This window comes from Diuraphis noxia, unplaced genomic scaffold, assembly GCF_037042655.1.
Source record: "Diuraphis noxia isolate RWA-SAM2 unplaced genomic scaffold, SU_Dnox_SAM2 contig0005, whole genome shotgun sequence".
Taxonomy (NCBI): Eukaryota; Metazoa; Arthropoda; class Insecta; order Hemiptera; family Aphididae; genus Diuraphis; species Diuraphis noxia.
This window is the reverse complement of record NW_028301715.1, coordinates 38857499-38876500: the sequence shown is the minus strand read 5'-3', so window position 1 is coordinate 38876500 and position 19002 is coordinate 38857499. Positions and strand designations below refer to the sequence as shown.

The 19002-nt window shown below is 29.6% G+C and overlaps 1 protein-coding gene across 50 annotated transcripts in view; it reads right to left on the bottom strand.

Moving 5' to 3' along the window:
- Window positions 1–8506, bottom strand: part of LOC107162837 (uncharacterized) — a 154858-nt gene extending 146352 nt beyond the window's left edge. For 49 of the 50 annotated variants that reach the window (XR_016191954.1, XM_015509895.2, XM_089228831.1 and 46 more), the window contains exons 1-4: window positions 8152–8505; window positions 7867–8057; window positions 5892–6657; window positions 5741–5833 (exon numbers count right to left, since the gene is read on the bottom strand). Coding sequence is in view for 49 of the 50 variants with exons in the window: in XM_015509895.2 (XP_015365381.2) it covers window positions 5741–5833; window positions 5892–6657; window positions 7867–8043 (1036 nt within the window). In the remaining variant the exon portion in view is untranslated. Of the gene's footprint in view, window positions 1–5740; window positions 5834–5891; window positions 6658–7866; window positions 8058–8151 lie in introns of all 50 variants that reach the window. The other variant, XM_089228825.1, reaches the window with a different exon arrangement.
- Between the last annotated feature and the right edge of the window lie 10496 nt (window positions 8507–19002).

Genomic DNA, 19002 nt, shown 5'->3' with positions numbered 1-19002 from the left:
AATCTTAAAACGGATTTGAATTTGTCGTTTAGACTACTTGAGATAGACTTCCCACAATTTTTGTAGTTATTTAGTTTTATTCACTAGGTATATTAGGTTAATGCAGGGCCGTATTTAGGTAAGGGCAACGGGGTACACGCGCCCCCAGTGGCAAATTTTAGGGGGCGGCTGGCGGGGCAGTCATTGATGATAATGTTATTGTTATTGAGTATTATATATAACATTGCTCTTTGGTCTAAGGGAGTTTACACGAAATTAATTTATATATTGAATTCCTATTTATATCATATTCAGATGGATTGGCCATCCTCTGGTAAGTTTATTTTATTGTAAATTGTTAGTATGGTTGAATAAATTTGTTCTATTATTAATACCTGATTTTCAGCTATCTACCTAACACCTTAGTCCTGTGGTGCGAATCGTATGAGTCAACTATCTAAGCGAGGAGCTCTTCCGGCGTAAACACATATATTCCAATAATGGATTCTTTAATTTCTGATTTAAATAAAAGAAAAATAGCTTACGAAGCCATTAACGAAAAATTTAAAATCTTATTTTGTATTACTAAAATTAGTTCATCTGAAGTTAGACATCAATCAGCAGTTTTACAAAAATATTACTCTAAAGATCTTCCTGTATCATTCTCAAATGAATGTATTCATTTTCAGAGCTACCTACTAACTTCTAAGAGAGAGGTCAATATTAGTGAGAGTAGCATATTATTAAGTTTTTGTAGTTAGTTTAATTTTCTGTGGACCAAAATTGTATACACAAAAAAATAGTTACATCCCAAATTTTAAGAAATGGCATGTTTTGGGAAGGGGGGCGGCGAAAATATGTTTCCCCGGGACGCTAATTGTCCAAATAAGGGCCCTGGGTTAATGTTCTCTGTGTCTTAAGCATATTCCGCTTTCTGGGCATTAAATTAATTGCAAAATATATGCAAATTCTTTCTCTGCCTTGTAATGTATTTATTGTAGTCGGCATATTTTAATTTACCCCGGAACGGCACTGGTTCCCGATAAGAACTTCTTAACGTCGAACTATATTCATATCCATAGATCATAACTTCTTTTAGAGATGGCCCATGGCCAGCATTTGTGCGACAAAGACAGAAAATCACGTTACCCATTTAATTCCATCACAGATATTTAGTAAATGATAAGAAGTTTAGATTCAGAGCTGAGCGATATGTCCGTGCACATCAGGCGAAAGGGCGTGTCAAACTCAACGTAACAAGTGGGAAAAATATGTTGAAAAGCTAACCATGAGGGCCACATATAGAATTTAAAAATAATTCTTAATAGATTAAGGTTTATCAGAAAGACAGTATAACTATGTATACCAAATAAGACATTCTCCAAGAATCTAAGACAGTTATGGCACGGCAATAATATTTTGTTTCTGTTCACTATTATTGATAACTTCAGTGAGCCTTTTCAGTGAGAAAACGAATCTAGTTGTTATTTAGCTATGAGGAAATTATATACTACAATTTAAAATTTCAATACCGGGTTGCATAAAAGCGATAATTTAATGAATTGTTATTTTAATGAACCGATTGTGTTGCATAAAATATGTATGAAATTGTTTTGGTTTATACTTAGTATGTGGTGTTTAATTAAGTTTGTTATCATTAAATCGAGATGATATTAGGACAAACTATAATGCGATAAACACATAGGCCATAGACTTATAATTTATAAGTCTATGGATAAACCGTTGCTTATTTAGTGAGCCAAAATCTGATCACTAATTGAATGATCTGATAACCTCTAGTTTAAGGAACAAATAAGTAGTTTAATCATTCAATAGCGCGCTATTGTTTCATTAAATGTTTATGCAACACAGCACAAGTGTTTAAAAGCGCTGAAACCTTGAGGAAAGCCGAGAATTTATTCACAAAATCGATTTTAGGTTTTGGTTGAAGTTAATACAAATTATCGTAGATACGTATTTGTTCACTGTTAAACTGGTTACAGATATTTGGTTTTCGGGATGTATAAATGTTATAAAAACTTTACTCGTTGGGTAAAAATAAAACTTGAAAAGTTTATATCAAGCTGCTTATAATATAGTGACATTGAGAATCACTTTTTTTAGTCAGCAGCTTTAAGTTGTTTACTTAAGGGCCGGTTGTACCGACTAGGGTTAAACTTTGATTACGCTTAACCATCTGACAACAGATGTTGAACTGTTCAAAATCAGATGGTATAATTATATTTCTATTAGTGACCTACTTTTAACTTTAGCCTACCAAACTTGGAAGCAGACTCACCTGCTTTATAGTAATAAATAAAACTCTTGATTGCAATTTATTATACTTTTTATAAGTAGTGCAAATATTGTCATATTATAGAAATTAGAGGTACGAATTCCCAAGTTACAAGTCATTCCCGATAGTTACGCACTACACTACACGAGTAGATATTAGATACTGCTCTCGGATGGGCGAGTTGCAATTAAAATAAGGTTTTCCGAAGAAAAACCGTCAATACAGATGACCGCTTGCAAACTGTACCATATACGCTGTGTATTACCTAATTAAGATACTGCCTACTCAGGTACCGAGAATAATTGTGAATCTGTGACCTGTTAGAAAGTTTACTTAAAAGTATCAAAAAGTAAATTTTATTGTCATATAATAATGAAGTCTGAATAACGTAACGTGTTCGTTACAAAATTAATCTCAGACATGCAAAAACTACAATTCTTAATTAACATTATGCTAAAATCTGTTATAATTAAATGTTATTCAAATGGGTTATTTATTTCAAATCATTGAAAAATTTCCCAGTTTTTTTAAGAGAACAAACTATTTGAATGTAACGTCCAAATTAATGATTTTACGATATCTAACAAGTACACAACTTAAGCATGAAAATGGTATTTTATGTTGGACACAAATAAACCACGGAAAACCTATTGTAGTAAACCTATTATTTCAGTTTATAAATTTAAATATAATTTGCAAATAATTTGATGAAAAAATTAAATTAACAAGTAACGTTATTTTATATATAAAAAAAAGGGAATATCGGTGTTCGGCATATTAGTACTGTGGAAGATATTCCCCTAATCAATAGTCTCTTTCCCTAGATTAAGATCATAGGTCAGGGACAGTTAATAGCAATTGGGGGAGATCACCTTAAAAATTATGGGTACATTCAGGGTTAATCGACAATACTAATTATTCGTCACTCGAAAATTACAGAATTATTCATTAATTAGTATCATTAGCCTCCTGTATTTACAATTGAAACGTTTTCAGCAAATACTAAACACACAAATAAATTGGGGAATTATAAACACAATAAGTTACATAATCACTAGAAATTAGTTTACAATCTTTGAAATATTTCCTACTCAAAACTAGTCTAAAGAATACTCCATACATTTATGAGTTTTATAAGCAGTAGAATTAAATGATTCTTAATTTCATACAACGTATGACGGTTACAGGAATCAATAATGAAAATGTGAGATTGTCTTACATTAGTGCAATTAACAACCTTTGCATCAGATTAAGAAGTTGGCATGTAATGAAATCTATTTAATTTAGATATAAAAATTGATTAGACAAAAATTAGAGCAGTATTGTTGATAAAACAACCATGTTCAAAAGAATAAAACAAAAATATTGAAGCTGTACAACCTTTTTTAAATAGATTTAATAGAAAACCAGCTTAAGAGGTATTATGATACGCTTATATGGGATTCTATTATCACAAGTACAAGAGGCAATAGCTATCTCAATTATAAGTAGCTAAACGAACAAATTTCTTAAAACCATGTTCTTATAAATATAATATAAATAACGTCAATTGTAATGTGACGTAGGAAGAATAATAATAATTGAGATTTTACAATTAATTGGTAACATAACCTAAAATCCAACCACGTCACATATTGTATTCTTAATGATAAATTATAACACCAATTGTTCTCAATATTTTGCAAATGAACAAATTTTAATATAAAGAAAATTAATTGATTTTAATATACTGAAAATTAATTTAAAATATTGAGAACAATATTCAGGCTAAATTTAATGTTCACCTACCTTTCGACGACAATCTTCATCAATGTTGACATGGATTAACAGTACAATGATGGTTTATATCAACAAACTAAACTATTCTCACTTTATACCTCATTTAAAATCTTTTTAATTTTTATCTTCTTAAATCAAATACTACCGTACTTTCTTTCTCACTAGTTGTTTCCATGTAGTAAGATGAAGGACAAAAAAAAACCATATAAATAATAGTACTTGACAAAAAATTCTTGTCCATCTTCCAGTATAAACATATTAACCAAACTAACACCTATTACTAATGGACTGCTTGATTTTTGTTTCCTACTTATGCTAAGAAAATAATTAAAACAATAAACAAGGCCCTTAAAAGGGCCTTTTAAAAATAATTATGCAATATAAATATTAAAATATTAAAATAAAATAGTTACATCTAAAAGTTAAGATCATAAGGAATGAAAGGAAAAAATACAGGAACTATTAATTGGTGTGGAGGATCCCTATTTACCGGTTACCTTATACTTACCTTCCAATCAGCAAAAATTTTTGGTCAATTGATTCTTCATTTTTGAATGTGTTGCAAAATTAAATTTTAGAAGTTTTGAATTACTTTGAATTAACTTTAATTTTTTTTTTAAAATAGACACAAGTTTAAAATTGGTAACTAGACATGACAATACCATCTTTCTTTCAAAACTGCATCCATCCCTCATTGTAATTAAATAATTATCAAATTCCCTCACCAAATGAATATAATAATTTGTATGTACGTTAAACATATAAAAGTGCATTACTGTAAGGGATAAGGTCAGACCTCTGTAAGGATTATAAAAATTTAAAAGTTTTCCTCAGGACCTATAGAACTTAAATAACACAAGCTAAAAAATCAAAAGCTCATGGGTCCAAAGAGAAAAACTCATTTGTTAAAAAGTAAAATTTTAGTTTATCTGTGATATCAGACAAAGGGAAAGCAAGAAAGGATTGATATAAGTCAATTTGTCACAAAAGAATAACTTACGAGCCTCCTTTCGCTCTAGTCCAACTTTTGACAAATTGATTTTTAACTTCAAGAAATAAAAGGAAAGACATAAATTAATACATAGTTTTTAGTCCAAACAGAGATCTTTAGAGGGGGATCAAAGTGCTTATGAGAAACTCACCATTATTAATAAATTAATCTGATTGCTCATGACCTACTTAAATTAAGATGATAAGTATATTTCTCTATAGGCTTCTTGTTAATAACAAGACAATAAGGAAAAGTAATTGCAAAAATTAAATAATAAAAAAATATATACAAAAGTAAAAAAATTAAGTGGTTAGCAAATGTTTACCTACACCGCAGGTTACTAAATAACAGCCAAAAAGTGCCCAGAAAAAAAAAAAAAAAGTACCATTCAAAAGCTCAAACCGAACCAAGGCTGGGTCCAAATGTGAGTATATAAAAAACTGTTAGAAACTCCACATGTGAACCTTACCTTAGGCTCTGCCACAGCTATAATTCTATGATTATAATTGAAAGAACTTGGTGGACAGAAATTAAAGTAAAAATATTAAAATTATAATTGCATAGTTGATCAACGCTGTGATCAAATTTCAAAGAATAAAAAAATTCCACCAAATTCTTACAATACTTCTAAACATATGAACCATCAGATGAAAGGCCATGTGTTCAGAAGCAGTACAATTGAAATCGAATCTTACCTTGAGTATCCCTGTGAGCTCCAACTGCTTCTTGTGCATTCATAAACACTTCATCCGTGGTTTGGTTCCCAGACATTGGCCATTGATTGAAACCTGAAGCAAAAAATTTAAATAAAAATACATTCCACAAATGATTACTTATCATACATACTTTGATTAGAGTTATCATGTGATGGTCCAGCTCTTAACATGTCCATACTATTGTCCATATCGTCATCGTCATCCAATGTCAAGTCTTCTATACTGTCTTCGTTGTTATAATCTTCCAAATTCTCAGTCTTAGGTTCAATCAGTTCACCAGTCGGTTCGATCTTTGGTCCTGCCACACCTTCAGCAGCTGATGCATCGTGGTTGTTGATGCGGCTGTTATCAGTCTCATGATCACCGTCATCCAACGGCGCACCTTTGGTTATGGTGGCAGGAATGTTAGGAACACCGACGCCACTCAGGGCTCCGGACTGAAGGGGCGGTACATCACAGGAGTTGCTTGTATCAATATGACTGTCAGGATCGTCACTTGTCGACGGCCTACGCTGGTTGCGTCTACGTTTTCTAGTAGGTGAGGCACTATCATCACGAGACCTGATGTGTGGACTTTCTGGCCTCCTCTCTATCGTTAAACCCTGTGCTACTGTAGTTGGACCACGTGTGACAGACTGTTGGATTGGTTTCCTGACCGGAGTGGCAACAGGTGCCTTGACCGGTGCTGGAGAGGCTGTGCTGTCTTCATTGCCACCACCATCAGTCAGACCCTTGATCTGCAGAGATTCTGCAGCTTTCAGGAACGTGCTCAACTGGTCTTGGGAAATGTTGACTTCTCCCCTGTACATGTAATCCATCATACTTTTTAGTTCTTGGAACTTAACGTCCTTCAGTATGACGATTGGATGCTTTTCATAATGTTGGCTTAATAATAGCTGAAAAAAATAATTACTTGTTAAAAAAATTATTAAGACAAGTGTTCACAATATAATTCTAAAAAAAACTATCCTAACAGACATTAACTATTAGCGTTTTCCAACACATAGCACTGACAGCACCAGTGCATATCTCTGTTACATTGGGAAGATTAATATGCACAGAGTTAACTATTTACATTTCATCTCAATGCAGCAGTATACCAGTATTTGCACTCAGCGCAATGATATAATTGCACCTTATCATTTATCACGATAAGTACCACAATACCTATCAAGTATTTTATTTTTATAAATCAGTGATATGTATAAATTTTGATTCATCTACACTGGCACCAGCCCGCACTATGACGACTATCGGTAACTGTACCAGTGCCACCTTGTTGCAAAAGTGCGGTATGATGGAAAACGCTGTATGACTTGGGATGATATGAATGACTTGCGATATGAATTGGGGGTATGATAAACCAAAGGACTTGATACAATTATGAAAATGAGAGGTTACACTGATTAACGAAACTGTACATACACTAGTTTTTGTAAATGAAAAATCCAGATTACAATAGATTTTAAGATCGTAAAACATCCTTTAAATTATAATCAATAAATTAAATGATGATTCAGTTCAAAGATTGAAAAAACATATTAAATATCAAAGCAAATGGGCAAAAATCGCAGGGTGGCTTACTTAGCTTCCCACAAAATATTAAAAACCCAATATACACTCAGGGTTCAATCCAACCCACCAAGATAAAATAATTTACGACTATGCTAAAGCAGTTTTGGGTCTTAATCAATTTGAAGATAAAAAGTTGATAGATAATTATTGATAAGGATAAATAAGAATAGATACTATGTAAATAGACAACACGAAAATTACATAACCGTTAACGGTTATCTTCCAGAGTTGATGTTAAAAAATATAATAATATCATTAATCACCAAAATGACAACAAACCAGTGAAACCTCAAAATGTATTCGAAGTAAATTTTGAAATCTAGTAATTTATGAATATAACAAAACTATCTAACGGAATTTCATTAAAATCCTACCAATATATTTAAAATGATTGGAATAACGATTTTGATTAAATCTTAAATCAGCGACATCACCTAACCCATCATATATTTTTAAACGTTTACAGTTACAAAGATAACGGACCCGTGGATCAGGATTCCATGGATGTTAAGTAAAAAAAGTATAATCACCTCTAGGTATGGGCTACATGCCGACAACACAACTTTGTGGGCTTTAAGGTATTGACCCTCAGCCGCCAACGTGCAATCGACCAACGTGCCACTCTCCAGCAACGTGTCGAAAACGCTGATCAACGTGCTTTGGTGGTTGTTCCAGCGCAGACAAAAATGTTGGTTGTCTCCCGCCATGCTTTATCACAGTCCTATAACAGAAAAACGACACGTCAATAACACGTTTACGAAATAAACAATATGGCGAACAAAAATTTTTTGAAAATATAAACGTTAAAAACTCACCTTAAAATTTAAACAACATTTACAAAATTTAATTTGTTGTAAAAAAAAAAAATTATCGTTTAACAACGAGTAACAATGCGCGATTTTCTTTTGGTTTTAATACTGAGTTAACTTTAATCAAGTCATTAAAAATAAAAAAAAAAACAAAATAGTTGTCGTAAATAAAAACAGTTCAATAAATAAATAAATACTTTTCAAGTTACGAAACGTGCGACTGGGGCAAGACTGTTAAGTAATGAATTATGAAATATTATCATTTATGTTTAAGCGGGGGTCGTTTAATTTTTTTTTTAAGTGGCGGAGCAGCGAGCACGTCCGTCCGGCTTCACATCAAGTACGAAACAAAGCAAGTGCCGCCAGAGCTGGGATCGCGTCCGGGTCGGCGGCCGTCGAGCGATGCGCAGAACGCGTATTTTGGCTCAGCGCGCACGAACCGCCGAATGCGGTACGGCCGGTCTCGTGTTCTGTGACGAAACGGAGCGCGTTCCCCGGCAAACCGACAACCAAATTCGTCGACCGTACTTGGCCGGCGGGGTGCGCGGGTGACGGTCGGTCGGGCGGCCAGCCTAGTCAGGAACAGAACACGGCACCGACATCGGGTGTGGCTTGTGGCAGCTGCAAGTAAGCCGGTCGGCCGCCCGTCAGCCTGACGATGATCTGTCGGTGGGGTGCGGAGCGGGGACAGACCGTTTGCCGGCTGACGGAACGATGTTCGGCACGCAGCCAGAAATCGACGAACCGACGAAAGCAACGAGCAACGCCATATTTCCCTTCCCCGACCGGCGCCGTCTAACTTCTACTCGTCTACCGCCGGAGCCGCCTCATGCTTGATCGGATCTAGAGGACCGCGGCGGCGGCCACGCACAGTAGAAAGTACACAACTACACAAATATGATTCGATTTGACAACAACAGCACTATATTATTGTTGTTCACAATAATAATAATTATTTTAAATATTTTTTAACGTTCCGCTTAGGACGGTTACGGCCGTTGTCCATATTATTATCGTTGTTGCTTATTTTCCCCCCTATAACGTTCGCGAGATTACCGTCTGATGCCGAAGCCGTTTTCTTCATTCCCACCACTCGTTTTTAAACGTTTAATTTTACAACACATGATAATAATGTGTGGCAGTGAGACGGTTGACGCTAAAAAATATGATTTTCCGTTCTGTCTTCTGTTACAAGAGTATATTGCTTACGTCCTTGCCTAGCACACGCGTGTCCAATCATATTCTATCACGTGGTTTTCTAATACTATTATAAATAATATTTAATTTATTAAATCAGAAATCGGTAATATTTTGTTCAAATAATTGTAAAAATAAATCCGTTGTCTTTTTAATGAAAATAAAGTCGTGTTAAAAAATATTGCCCGGAATCCACCGGACACGCCCGAAAATCGGTGAAAAGCGTTTCGAGAGATTTTTTCCTCGTGTAGCGTCCATGTTGTTTTTCGACGACGGTCGACGAGTCGTCCATCTCATACTCACGTACAAACTATTATCAGATAACATTATTATATTTTAGAATATTATTTAGTTTTAATAAAATAATGATAAATAATATGTTATTCCCATTCTTTCCCCTATGTGCTTTTGGCTTCCCAAAACAATCGGACGGACTTCATTAGTTAATATTTTATTATCGTGTTATGGCATCGGAAATGCTTCTTATTCGATCATAAAATAATACTTAAATAATTTATATAAACATGATTGATTGCTGACGGGATAATATACACTATTGATGCTTTATCAATCGTATTTTTCGTAAAACGACGAATTTCCTATGCTTCATTATCGTGGATATCAATACTATGATAATATATTACGACGTAATTGTTATGTCTTGAATAATCGTATGTATGTACTACTTATCGAGTACAATAAAGTATTGACCATTATATTAATACTTGAGTGCTACACTGCTAGTTGCTAGTTGTACATCGATATTAGTATCATTATCATCATAATAATTTTTATTGTTATTCTGTAATGATAAAAATGTGTTAAATTATTTATACGACTCGTGATTCACGTGAAAAACTGTAATTATATATTTGTGCTGTTGACTAAGCCAATTATTGAACAATAATTTTCGGAAAACAAAATACTACAGTTATATGTTTAGTTGCGGCATTCAAATGTGAGCAAATAAAATATTGATAAAGTAATTGTTTAACCAGTATGGTTACTGTAACTAACGAGGTTTCAGGAAAAACCGTGACTTATTGTGTCGAAAATTTGATGCAGTTTCTGAATATATCACGTAGAATTTTGTTTTATTCGAAAAACTTGTGTTAAATGACAGTTAACATTATAATGTTAGTGTACCTATAGCACGCTGTTGCTTTTTCAAAAAAAAAAAAGGTAAGTTAAGATAAGTGTTATCTGATGAATCTTTAGTGTATATTACAATTTTAAATCCCTGAAATGTACACAGACATTACAAACGACGCATGCCTTAGTATGCCTTAAACCATGAAAATTTTATAATATTCGTATGTTTATTGTTTGTAATACAATATACATAATAAAAGTTATTTTCTTATTTTCTAGATTTTGTACATTAATATTTCATGCTAATCTAATATTATTAATAACAAACAACTACTACTACCATTGTTTTTATTAAAGACTTTAGATTTAAGTTTGTTGTGTAGTAGAAATGTTACGAACCAAAATATTTAAGGTCGAACCGAACTTTTCTTTAAATTAACGAACTTGAACAGATCCGAACCTACACACTTTTAATCGAACCTGAACCGAAATGAACTCTTCAAATATTTTATCGAACTCGAACCGAACATTAAAAGTTAAATTGGATATTATTTTATTTAAAATTTAAAATTTATTTATTTATCATTTAGCCACCATACCTCAGAATTATTGAATAAAGATTTTACTACTATTATTTAAATACTTTAACAGTTAATAATGCATGAGATTTTTAATTTTTAATTATTAATATGATGATAACTGATAAGAAAAATCTAAAAACATTAATATTTAAAACAAGCAAACATTAAACAACTAATATTAATCTATTAATTATTAATTATTTAATAATAATTTATAATTTTAGCCGTTACTCTATCGACTTTTATTTTTATTTCTCTGGTTCGATTATCGAACGGAACTATTAGATATTTTAAGTTCAGTTCGGTTATTTGGAATTTCCAGTTCAGTTCGGTTCGAAAATCGAACAGTTCGTAACATCTCTATTGTGTAGTATTATAGACTGATAGTCTATAAAAAAATCAATGCTATATTATTATATGATGTTACCCAAAAATATATAAACAAAAGATATTTTTTGTACTGTATTTGATAATTTATTGCAGATACAGATACTATTATATTTATATTTATTAATAGCACAATAGATATAGATCGTAAATCATCAATATTAATTATTATTTATTAGAATTGTTTTACATTGTAACTGTAAAAATGTATGTTTGTAAGTTTTCAATAAACATCTTAATACTGTAAAAATTCAACAAATTTGATTGACCATAATTTATTATAAAACGTTGACTTACTATTATTATTTTTTCATAATTGTATAATATTTTACCATTTTACTATTTATAATAAATAATAATCATATTTTTTTATAATACTCATTGTATTGATTTTCATATATTATATTTCTATAGCTAAACAACTTCATCCACAACTGTCAGTTGCAAAAATATAATTTTGTAAACTTTTATTTACTATTATTATTTTAAATTCGTTATTCATTCTATAATTTATATTTTTACAAAACTTTGCTTTCATATTAATTTTATTTTACGGATTTTTTACCTAACAAGTTATAACATACATAATAATAATATAAAAATAGGAATTTATTACTGAATTAACAAATGTGTCAACTAATCAACATTTATTTAATATTCGTTAAATTATTTTCCATATAAATTCAAAATGTTAGGAAAATGAAGTAAATTTCTACTATTTTGTAATGGATTAATGATTTTCATGTATTTGAAATAATTGATATTTTGGGCATAGTTTGAATCTATACATACATGCTGTACAATATGTTATGTCTGTTTTTAATGATTTTTGTTACGATTATATTATTATGAGTTATGGTATGGTAAAGTACTAACAGCGACTATACGTCTTAGTACAAACAACAAATAGTGCCGAACTTCAGTTATACTTATATTTTTTACTGTATACTGTATAGCCAAGTTGTCCAAACTCCTAAATAGTATAACTATGGTTTCAAACCTTTAGTTAAACGATCAACTAACTTATTATTGATTGGCTGAGATACTTAAAAAAATAGTAATTACAAAATTAACCGATTAATAATAACTCATAGTTGCAACTAGATGGTAGCTTGGGTCTTCAAAAAAAAAAATTATTTATTATTATTTCACAATACAATTGAAAATAAGTACATTCATTAAATTTAAGGCCTTTAGGCCTTTGGGTAATACACAAGTATTAATTTTAATTTTTTTTAGCCACTTACAAATATATAAACATTGTAAACTGAATAGAGGAGTGTCGGAAAATTTTTTACACAGATAAACAGACAAGATATGAGTGCTCTATATTGAGTCCTAACTCCCAATTTCACCCATAGATATGGTGATATTATAGTAATAATAAACACTTGTACATTCCAGCGACGGATTGAAGGTTAGCCATTAAGGTGAGAAATTATAATTAAATAATAATATCGTATTCTTATATTTTTCCCAGGAAAATCTTATCACGTTCATTATTTTTAAATACGTAATAAACTAATAAGAAATAATTAAGAAAGCGGAGATTAGTAATAACTAATAAGTAATAAATGTCATGAACCATGATAATCAGTCATTTTTAATAGTATAATTATTTTGTGCTGTAAATTGTATATTTTTTTCATATTATTTATTTATTAATTATTTATTTTTTGATGTTACCGATCCGCCGTAGATAACCTCACATCCTCACTAATAAATAATATTAATGTTTGGAAAAATGATACTACCTATGGACCAATAGTTTTAACTATTATTTTATACACAAGTTTATTTACTATAATCTGTTATAATTTATAATTGTATACAACGGGAAATATTCCTGGAAACACGAAGAAATTCTTGAGAAAGTTGCTGAAATATAAAGTACAACATTCAAAACAGTATATGACATGACTTCCAATTTTAAGTAGGTACCTAGTACCTACAAAGAACATGGAAACGTGTTCATATCAATCGTACCTATCCTATAAGTAATGTCGCAATACTACAGAACAGACATCAGACGTAGTGATGTATATAGTGTTTTACTAAGTACAGAATCGTTATTATATGAGATCAAGGGCTGTACAATTTTTAATTAATCATATCATAGTTACTACATAAATTGTTAATATTATTGTAATATGTATTATCAGATAAATCAAATTTGTTTAATCGTTTTTCTAATTTTACCTTAATCATGTCTCGAGCACGTGATTTCTTTTTACCTTGGTAGTAGGATTATATTTTTTGTATAAATACTATAATAGTTATGTTTTTAATTTTTAGTAATATTTTGTAATTACAAAAGGTAAAAATATGAATGGTTAACCATTTTAAATGAAACTTTAAGTGAATGTTTAGTCAATTACCATACATAATATTTGTTTGTATACGTTGTTTAACTATAATTAATTAAAATTGTATAATATGTAAAATATTTGTAAAATATATTATTAAGTTTAAAATTTAATAGTTTAATTATTATAAATTGCTATAAGTTGGTCGTAAGTATTTCCAATGTGACAATGTACAAGTTCCGCGTAAAATGCACTATAACAGCTATTTTTATTTGCTATACAAATATACAGTTTACAATTTAATTAATATTACTATTTAGTATTTAGCAAAACTGTTGTTTATAAATTTTGTTTATTGAAATTCTTAAATTATATAGTTAATACTAATTACATTTTACAATATTTTCATAACTATCTTTTACTTCAAAAAATATATCATACAGTATTAATTAATATAAAATTAGGAACAAGTTGGAAATATTAATACTATTATTTGTTATCAAAACTGGATATTAAATAATCAATAAATTCTGAGCGGTGTTAATATAAATTTGATCAGATAACATTTAAAAAAAAAAACCTGAAATAAATAAATTATAATCCAAAATATGTAGGTATATTCTGTATTCATTAAATAGGATTAAAAGAATTGTAAATTTGCAAAATTTAGAAACTAAATCATAGGCCATTAATGAATTCTATTATGTATAACTCTAACAGTTTTTCAACTAAGTGAATTCTCACGTAGTATTCTATAACACCATCTTTTCAAAGCTGAACTTAATAACATAATACTAAATAATGTATTACTATACAATCTGTTTTCAAATTGCCTTGTATTAAATTATCATTATCAATAATCATTTGTCGACCACTCGACCATTGTACAATATTATCATTTATCATTGTATATTTTAATACATTAGGTGCCTACAATCATGCACAATAATATAAATAATAAATCATCATATTGTACAAAAATCAAAACTAAAATTTAAAATTATTTGTAGACACTATGAATCAAAAACTTCGAGTATTAGCATATTGTGTTGATACAATTTAAAAATATACAACATAGGAAATCTGTGTTCAGAAATTCAGTTAATCAAATTTTACATTGTTATTTGCTAGGTTGAGTATTAGTGTAAAGTGACCATGTTTTAAAAAAATCGGAATAAACTAGGAGACCTTGAAAAATTATTTAATAATTTTTTTATTTTAAAGATATTTTGGAGATAACTGCTATGACATGCAATATGTCTGTTATACTAAGTGTTTTGTTGTACTGGATCATATTACACTGTGCAAAATACGACATAATGACTTGGCTTGTTTATCGGCCATAAAAATTTCTAACAACATTTTTGCACTCATTCGGACTCATTTATCGGAATATTGTTTCGCCGGTTAGACCATATATTATTTTTATTCCATTTTTGTCTTTACGGCTGTATACTATCGCGGGATAGTATATAAGTGGTAATGCTCCCAATGCCAAAAAACAATAAGTTTTGATCTAGAAACTGTTATCCAGTTGACAGACGATGGAATTTTGTATACCAAACATACAGTCACGTTATCAACATCAATGTATTTCATTTATATCAGCCATCAGCTAACATGATATAAAGTCCGTTTTCAGTGGTCACTGACGGATCAGTAAACATTTATAGGCATTTCCATGTATTTATTTATATAAAAATACTAGTTTTTGGTCATAAATTCTATCCCAAATTATGATATTTTTAATCTAAAACTTATGTTAGCCTTTAACAGTTTTTAAAGAATATATCATAAATGTAGCGTGTATCTGTAATTCGTTTCTACAGTGGTTCATTAAAAGTTAATGTGTCGGTTGGCTAATCATGAGTTAGAATTTGGACCGACACTAAATACTAAATAATATATAAGTATCAGGTATCTCGTAATATTCGTAATGTCGTTTTATACTCGTAAATCGTATTTCGTATAATAATTTGTTTATATTTTATTTCAAAAAAATTTAACTTATAAGTTGAAACTAAGTTATGACATATTGTCATGACTTGATTCTATTATATTATATATGTTTTTAATGATGAGTTGAAAATTTGAAACAAAATATCTAGGTATAAATTTGTTGTTCCGTTCTTAATTCAAAAAATATAATTGAGGGTAATTTAATTAATTTATTAAATATTAATATGATTGAATATTTTATATTCTACTCAGTGTATTTTTTAAAATTCTGAATACGTGGCTCCATCTACTAGTCGGTTTTTATAATTATTAATTAATGTTTTGATAGTTAATTTTTATTTAGTGGACACTTTACAGTACTAAAAAGTATATTATAAACTCTGGTAGCAAAAACAAGATTTTTAGTGATTACAAAGTTTCCAAAAATGTTTTAGTTTTTATTTCAGTAAAAATGGATTGTTTCGGAAATTAATCAAAGTCGAACATTTTATAGATAAACTATTTATAAATATTATAGTAATAACTAATGAGTGCTAATTATAATAAATAAACAAACATGGGACTTGTTATACATAGCAACATATAACATGTGACAAACATGGGTTTAAACCCCCTCCCCCCCCTGTGTTCACCACTGAATGGTGTATATTATATAAATACCTATAATATATTATATATATAAATAATAAGAACATAGCTATAATTTATTTTGCCTATTCGTTTTGAAACGTATCTATAATTATTATTATAACGTGAAAGTATTAACTTGAATTGGTTTAATTCGTCGATTATCATAGACTAACCTGATCTTAATATTATCGTGAAAAATGCGGTAGTCGCGTATTACAACAGAGCACCATCTTTTTTAACTTGCCACCCGGACCGATTAGTCATGTCCATGTTTATTTTTTTTTATTATTATTATTTTTAATACATAATAATAATATGAAAATATGAAAAAAAAATGTTCCTTCGATTGATACTTATAAATTTATAATGCAGTGTGAAGTGTTTAGTAAACTTTTACTTTTTAGTGAACTATACTTATGACTTATGAGTTATGAGTTATAAGTACCTATCAGAGTTTTATAGTACTTAGTATTATTTTTAAATAATCTACCAGTTTTCAATTAAATTCCAAAACAAAAATGACTTCACCACGATGTTGATACTTATCTTTCGTTTTTCGACCATCGTGGCATCGTCTATTTTAATACTATATAAAAATATAGAAATATAGTCCATTTAACAGTCAACTCAATACGACAATCTAATAGGGACTAGTCACAGATAATACTACAACATAGGATATACCAGTTAGTAGCTAGTGTAAAATATTATAAGCTTTATAATACAAAATAAAAATGAATTCAACCTCCAGAAAACGTTCAGGAGGGGCTCAATGAGAACGCAAAAAACAATTTAAGTATGAGCCAAACATAATCTAAAACAGAAAACTTATTTGGTTATTTATGACGAAAATATTTTAAAATATTATATTCTTGAAAATTTGTGATTTATAGGTTGTACCTTTTACCTATATCATATCATATTATATATTTCTATATTAGTTACTATCACCAATTAAATAAATATTTATTTTAATTTGTAGGTATTAATGTATTACCATTGAGTATAGATAGTATATATAGTATAGTATATAGTATATATAGTATATAGTATATATAGTATATATACTATATATAGTATATATAGTATAGTATATATCTATACTCAATGGTATTACTTAGTATTTATTATTTACTATTTAATATTATTATTATTACATTATGCCCGTAAGTCGCGGTATAGAATGGTATATCTATATATATTTAATTAAGTTATTTTTATTGAGTAATTCTGGTTAATGGAACAAGAATTAATTTTAATTTCTTATTCTGGTAAAGTGGCAAATGTTTATACAATATGAATAATTATTTTTTTTTAAATAACGTAAATTAATAATTAATAATATTATTAAATAACATACATTAAAATAATTTACATCCATTTGAATTTCCATATAATTTTTTATTTATCTAAAAACTGTTTCATAATTAGGTACATTTTTTTTCATTGTCTGGGTTATAAAAAGTTAAATGGTTAAAATTAATAAGTTTATTTCATTAAAACTTAAAAGTTAAGCGAGTATTGTAAAACTTATGTGTATTTTTAAGGTTTAGGTTAAGGTAAATGTTTTATATGAATATAGTATATTCTTGTTTAAAAAAATAACACAATTTTTTTGGTAAAATCTAATTGGCCTGCCTAAAATATTTTTCCGACCTGAAATATTATCTCAGAGTACTGTGTACATAAATAATATCGTATTACGCGACAATTGCTGTCGAACGTGTCTTATTATTAATAATATTATACATAATTTCTGTTTGTTTTACTATCGACGCACTCGAAATATAATACTCATCTCTTATCTTAAACGTCTGTGCGTTACACATTCAACGAGTCACTGTATGTCTGTATGATGTACCTAACGAAATTCCTCAACAGTTTTTGATATTCAAAACAACTCGTCTGTTTTCGAACGATTCGATAACGCGTTAGTAGAAGTATATTGAAGCTAAAACAAAAATAAAATATGTATTGAAGGTATGAACATGATGCGTCACTCCGAAGCAGCAACCTACGTGCGTTCATTTATGGCCCGTTGTATAGTAAAATAATTATAAAACTTTTGTGTTAGGTTTCAGACATTTTTTCTTGTCATTTAATTATTATGTTGTGTAGTGTGTACACATTTTGCGGCGAGTTAATCTTCGTCAAAATCCTTATCGTGTGCCTGTTTCAGTACATACTTTTGTTGATAAACCTTTGTGTTTAATATTGTCGTACATTTTTCTGAAAGACCGAAGACATTAATTTTGCCATAAATCTAACGTATCATCGCACTATCGCCGTATCGTATAGTATTTACGATAAAAATTTAATAATTTAATAAATAATTACAAATTAATATTTTTATAAATATTTTTGGTAATAATAATTATAATAAAAGTAATTTCTTAATATATTAAGTTAAATGGATTTTGTATGTACCTTTGCCTTCATTTTGTCTTTAGCTTTTAGCGTGTAAGTATAAAAATGACACTTAAAATTTGGCCCGCGAATTTTTTTGAAAATATTTATGGCCCGTAGGTACTTTGAGTTTGAGATCACTGATGTACACGACGTATACTAAGTAGTGTAAACTGTAAATAAAGTCGCGCAACAACAAATATTGTGTGTTATAAAAAGTTTTAGTTGCGCGGAAAAATATGTTTTTACTGTTTTTAGGTACTATTGTAAATATTGCAATCAAGTGTTAGGTAACAAGC